Source organism: Polistes dominula, unplaced genomic scaffold (genome assembly GCF_049000335.1).
Source record: "Polistes dominula isolate Pdom_NZ unplaced genomic scaffold, Pdom_raw_medaka contig_319, whole genome shotgun sequence".
Taxonomy (NCBI): domain Eukaryota; kingdom Metazoa; phylum Arthropoda; class Insecta; order Hymenoptera; family Vespidae; genus Polistes; species Polistes dominula.
The window spans coordinates 1-6,934 of record NW_028301076.1 but is presented as its reverse complement, the minus strand read 5'-3'; the positions used below and the strand labels follow the sequence as shown (position 1 = coordinate 6,934).

Sequence of the window (6,934 nt, the reverse complement as noted above, 5' to 3'; positions counted from 1 at the left end):
CTTCTTTTTACACTTGACTAGAGGATGATGTAAAGCTACATAATAAAGCTTATATATGTTACGTCTCGAGAAGAGATTTCACGAGTGGCCGCTGTCACCAGTTCTTACTTGAAGAGTAAGAACGAATTTAGAGATTTCTCAACCGGTCACGACCTTGCCGTCGTTTACTCGGATAAGAGAAAGAAAGTCAATGCCTGTTTTTGGGTCAGCCTGTTAATCCAGTACTTTACCCGGGATAGGCTCTACTCGCGGATACCGGAGCGTCGGACGTCAATATGTCAAAGAAAACTCAACCCTGGATGTTAACCAAATCTTTAATTCTTACCTGGTTTCCGGTGCTGGCCAATAGGAGATACAATCCAAATATATTGACTGAAATTGGCGTTTGAAGGAAGGGTGCAGTTGTTAAATCACAATCACAATGTAGAATAACAATATAGTATATTTTAAAATTTAAATTTAGATTTAAATTGTTACACAATAAACACCTTGTTGCACACACACACAATTATTAATGAACAATGTTAACGGAATATTAATTTGGTAACAGATAAAGGACTTAGCCTTGCAAAGATTAATGATAGCAATAATAACTAAGAATAAAATGTTCAAAGTCAATTACTAAGTTCTATTAAACAAGAGAGAGAGAACTTAGTAAGAAAATTCAAATAAACCGATTGTAAATCAACCTAAGTTATAATACCAAGTTAATATTCATAAATCGTCGATAATCGAATCAGATCACGCACAATATTTAACAAACACACGATTTAGATATACGCAGTAGTAGGTTAATATGATAATACTTAAAATCAAATCTAAACGAACAACAGACAAATTTAAGAAACGTACTCAATAATTATATAAGGTGGACTTTATAAGTACACTTGGAGTACTAGAACAAAACTTAAGACAAATCTTTGACAAGTACCAAATGATTATATAAGATGGACTTTATAAATGAACTTAGAAAATTAGTACAAAACTAGACTACTCTTAGACAAATCTTAGACACGTACTCAATTACTGTATATGGTGGACTTATAAATGAACTCAGAAAATTAGTACAAAACTAGACAATCTTTAGACTAAGTTTAGACACGTACTCGATGATAATTTAAGGTGGACTGACTTCATGGACGAACGTAGCATCGCAAGAAGCGTCCGTTTCGGAAGAGTGGGAGTACCTCCCACTTACGCAAAAATGCTTCCTCCACTACTGACTTCCACACCGTGAGACCCAAGTCAAGGAGAAGAATTCGCTGACAAAAATATTAGTTACTATCAAGCGCGAATTCTTCGAAGAGAAATAGGTATTACTTACATTGGAATTTTATCAAGCGCGAATTCTTCGAAGAGAAATAAGTATTACTTACATTGGAATTTTATCAAGCGCGAATTCTCCGAAGAAAGATAAGTGTCAGTTACATTGGAATGTTATCAAGCGCGAGCTCCTGGGACTGCGCCGTCAGCAAAAATGCACGTGCAGACAGAATATGAGTAACGAATATAATATAATAAAGTATGAATATTTTATGCACATTGAAATAATAATTTAAAAGCAACCATTCCAATATAACGTCGACCGATAAGTCAGTACTGGAAGAACGCAATGTCGGTATTACCGACATTTACTTATCGACTAAACTAGTTACCGACCGACACTGTCGGTAATGCAGATTCCTCTATGAACGACAATGGATTCTCAATACTCTATTTTATCCATTCTACAAAATACAATTTATCGATGGTCGTTCATAAGAAATACAGAATTATCTTTACAAAGAATAGTAACAATAAAGAAAAGAAAGTGTAATTACCAAATATTTAAGTATATAGCGTGAAAACAAGGTACATTAGCGCAAACGAAAATTATCTATTATGATTGATCTAATAACTAATGTACATACAAAGTATCGAATTTATATACTAAAACAAACAGTAGGAGATATATGTATATATATATATATAAAGAAAAAGAAAAATTTATCTCGCAAGGTTTACATGGTACTTATAGAACTATTTTCACTCAAAATTATACGAACTAAAGTTTAACAAATTACTTTTACGCAAAAATTAAACAGACTAATAATATTCAAATACGACAGAGTTTACCAAATTTAAAACTTTTTGGGTGTAGTGCACGAAATTCGAATTTAGACGTCACTGGACGTGACACCTCCCCCCTTAAGAAGAAGAACCATGGGATTTACTCCCGTGGTCTTCGCAACGAACGAAATTTCTGAGTGATTTCGTCATCCATATGAAATTGAACCCGCTTACCAGGTGTATTTTCTGTCTGGCAGCCTCTCGAATCCAAGGTAGGTTGGGTGGCCCCGGAGTTACCGCTTGAAGGTTCTGGTGTCTCCGTGCGCACCGACTGAAGTTCAATTCCATTGTCCGAATTTTGAGTGGGCCGAGCATCCTTCCCGCGCCCCAAATGGAGGAGTAGGCTCGTGATTGAGCCCCAAACTGCACCCAACATATGTAAACTCCAACCATAAACTGTGTGCAGGGCGTACCCTCGAAGAACAGAGTCTATGATCAATTTCACTACTTTAAAAATAAGCACAATTCCAAGAATAGCAGAACTGACCGTTCCGAATTTCAATAGACCGTTCCAAAGTTTAGAGGTCACACTTTCTGCTAATTCACTAACACCCTTTTCACCCACAAAATCCACAAGATTTAACGTGTCAACTTTCACTTTATGTCCAGCTGCTCCTCTCGCGATAGTGTTCAAAATAGACGGTTGCTCAACAGGGAACATTACATGGTCCCGGAGATCGTCCAAATCCGCCTGTGTATAAATCCCACTAGTCGCGAGCGATCCCGCATCGATGTATCTCCAGACCACATCCGTGTCTGGCAGTAGAATTTGGGGATCCTTTACGTATGTTGGCTTTGGTAGCAGCTGATACCAGGTTCCCTCGATCAAATATTCCTGTGGCAGTAGTGCGCTGCACGGTACTTCAGTACCTTTTCTAACTAAAATTCTCGACTTTGGTTTTAAATAAACACTTAAATTTTGATATATCACGGGAAGTTCTCTATAACATAATTCCGAATGTCTTATTTTCACTGGAATAGGGGTGCACTTGACAATATGCGCGACTTCACCGGCCACCACCGCCATGTACCCCGGCCTCTTCATGACCGTGTACGCAAAAACATCTGGGAGAATGTTCGCAAATGCCAACGCGTTTCGAATAACCTGTTGTTCTAGGTTACACTTCTGTTGTAAGATGTTTATATAGAGAGACTCCAGCTGGTCACGGTGGTGCTTCTCAACGTATACGAACTTTGAATTTATATAGGCAAACAAATCCATGTTTTGGGGTGTTATTTTTGCCTTTGACGTAAACGTATGACCACTTGTTGTTTCCAAGATAAAAAGTTTGGGATGTTCAGTAGTGACCAGAGTATACCCGCAAATGTGGAGCTCGTTTTTACCCATCAACGCGAAGGCAGTGTCTCCCTCCGTCACCGAGTACATTGTTGTAATATGTGAGATTGCGATTGATGACGTCACTTTGGTGGCGGACCCCTCATACAGTGCCGTATATCGTTCAAAATTACACGACGAACCGGGAACAACTGTCCAAAATGCACAACCGTTTTCGTCTGTAAAACACGTTCCTTCTGAAAAAGTGCACGATATATGTCCCCTAAGAGAAATCAAGTTCTCACCACTTTTCACTATTCCCGTGTATATTCTAATGTCTGTGCGCACTACACTTTGAACAACCACACTGTCCCACGTACCGTCGGTATCCGAATATTGGGTGCCTTGACACCTACCGTCGGTGGTAATGGAACCCGCTAACGTAACACTTCGAAAGTCTGTCGAGTTAACACGTAGTCCACTAATCTGTGTGAATGAGTTCAACGAAAGTGTACCGGTATTTATCATACTCTTACAAACGTTCGAAGACACTTCAAGTAAATAAATGCGGCGACCGTTATGAACCGCCGAGATATGCGAACTCATTCCACAGTAATAAATTGTTCTGTCTATTTCCACTCTGCACTGATATACGCGCACATTATCATAGTCTGTCAGCTGTAACAGCTGCACGTACGTCACCGACTTGTTGGGCGATGACACGGGTAGATTACACTCCCCGGTCTCCAGCAATGATACCGTGCTGATGTTGGCAGAATTTCCACCACAGTCGTAACCCAAGAGAGCGAAGGCCGTCGTGACGCAACAAAGGATGACGTAGCAAACCTTGGAATTCATCCTTCCTGGTGATAATGTACAGTCAGTGGCAAAACAAATATGTTAGCAAAATATTTTAATATACAAATATTTACGAAAGAAGACTACCTTTTAGATTTCGACAATTTTAGCTTATCTTTATGAACAATCTTACTTTTACCTTTATAACTAATTTTGATGTTATTTTTGGGTAGCACTTCTAGGACCTGGTGGGGACCAGTATATTGGTTTCCCAATTTAGACGTTGGCTGTTTCAAAAGATAGACATCCTGACCAACTTTAAGCTTTTGACCTCTAGCATTTTTATCATAATAATATTTAGATTTAATTTTAGCTCCCACCAAGTTCTGTCTTGCCGCCTTTTGTGCGGTTCTTATTTTATTAACTAAATCCAAATAATATTCTAAGTAGGTATCTTCTAAATTGATTCCAGTTATAACATCTACTGATGGCACATTTGCCTGTTTACCAAAAACCAATTCATGAGGGGTGAATCTTGTTCCCTCATGCGTGCTAGTATTATAAGCGAACATTGCATGGGTGAGCCACTTATCCCACTCGCTTCTTTTATTAATATAATGTTTTAAATATTCAATAAGGACAATATGAGAACGTTCCAAAGATCCGTTCGATTGCGGATGAAATGCAGTGGTTTTAATCTGCTTACAATTATATTGTTTTGATATTGCCCTTAGTAAAGAACCTGTAAAATTTGTGCCCTGGTCTGTCAAAATTGATCGTGGAGCCCCGAAAATATTACAAAAGTTATGAACTAGACCTTCTGCGATGTCGACGGACGTAATTGATTTTAGAGGTACCGCAATGAAATATTTTGTTAGTGCATCCTGAATAGTGAGTACATATTTATTACCCATCCTTGTCTCCTGTAACGGGCCCACGATGTCCATGGCAATCTTGTCGAATGCCGCTCCTGGCGTATCGGTTAATATCATTGGCTCTTTGGATTTAATTCTAACTAATTTCTTAATTTGACAACTTTCACAAATATTTATAAATTCTTGAATATCTTTTTTCATATTTGGCCAATGATATTTTTGTCGAATACGATTATACGTTTTTGTCACACCTTTGTGACCACCGATAGGCGAGGAGTGGCATTCCGCCATAATGTCCTCCCTCTTTTCCGTCTCTGGAATAGATACTTCATTATTACAAACAACTATTTTACAGTTTTCATTTTCGAATGTATTAATAATTTTTCTCAAGATTCGTAACCATGAAATTCCGTCCAAACCTTGGGTCCTCGAGATGCTGACTGATGTTAACCCAAGCTCGCGTGTGACGGATAGCAAAGACCCAATAGCTTCAACCAGCGTTTCAAATTTAGTGGCATTTATTGCCCGTTCTTTAATGGGGATCGCGATTAGCTTATATTTGCCGAATTTCACCACTTTAGCGCGTCCCAGCACCAGTTCTTCAAATTTCGGAAGCTTATGTATTTTACTTAAAGTCTTTGCCCCTTCGTCACACGGAGTTCCGACTAGATCTGTAAAAATAACTAAATTATCGTGTCTTAAATTTAGTGAATCTCTTGTGACTCCTACGTTGTCTGTTAGCATTCTTAAATGCGTGTTATGTTCGGTCTCAGTCTGCGGGGAGTAAAGTCTGTCATACGCGGATGAGTCATCCGTATCGTCGACGTCAGAGCCTTCATCGTCCGTTACCGTCCCTGTAACTGGATCGACTGTATCAGATGACGATGAAGTAAGACCAGTCACTCTGTCAGCTGTCTCGTTGACGTCACAGTCCCCGTCGTCGTCCGCAGTTTGTCTAATGTCAAATTTAGTAAGACTGTCGTCCGAATCGAACATATTTATTGGGAGAATGTTTTTACTCTCCACCGGATTTCGCGACAACGCATCTGCGTTCGAATTTGCAGTTCCAGATTTGTATACGATTTTAAATGAGTATTCTGCCAATTTAAGACCCCACTTAACAAGCCTAGATGTAGGATCCTTTACTGATTTCAACCATACTAACGGCCTGTGATCGGTTACCAGAACAAACTCTCTGCCGTACAAATATGGCCTAAAATAACTTGTCGCGTAAACTATTGCCAAAAGCTCCCTTTCAATTGTGGAGTAATTTCTTTCAGCCTGATTCAAAATTCGCGAACAGTAGGAAATAGGCAGATCCTTTCCAACAGGACCCTGGCTCAACACGGCACCGATTGCATAGCCGGATGCGTCTGTCGTTACGTTAAAAGGCAACTCAAAATTTGGATACTGCAAGATTGGTTCTTTACACAAAGAATCACGTAACGAGCAAAAAAGCGTTTTCCTGGGCATTCTCCCAGCAAAACAAAACATCCTTTTTCAACAAATCCGTTAGTGGTTTGGCGACTTTAGAGAAGGCAGGAATAAACCTTCTATAACATAACCAGCGAGTCCCAAAAATTGACGAACCGATTTTGCGTTCCTCGGACGCGGAAATTCACGGACTGCCTCTAATTTCTTTGGGTCCGGTTTTACACCGTCTTCCCCAATAACGTGTCCTAAATAAATTACCTCCCGTCTCAGAAATTCGCATTTGTCGGGCTGTAATTTTAAATTTGCTTGACGAAGTCTGCGAGCGAGCTTACCAAATTTTATCTTCATGCTCGTTAAGTGAATTTAGACAAAGAACGACATCGTCCAAGTAAACAAACATTTCTTCGCCTTGTAAACCGGTCAAGACATGATCCATCAACCG

The 6,934-nt window shown here is 39.3% G+C and overlaps 1 protein-coding gene across 1 annotated transcript; it reads right to left on the bottom strand.

The window, feature by feature from the left end:
- Positions 1–2,150: 2,150 nt before the first annotated feature.
- Positions 2,151–3,331, bottom strand: LOC149031302 (uncharacterized). The gene has a single exon (XM_089176355.1). It carries the CDS (start codon positions 3,329–3,331, stop codon positions 2,210–2,212), a length of 1,122 nt encoding a protein of 373 aa, XP_089032481.1. The 3' UTR covers positions 2,151–2,209.
- Between the last annotated feature and the right edge of the window lie 3,603 nt (positions 3,332–6,934).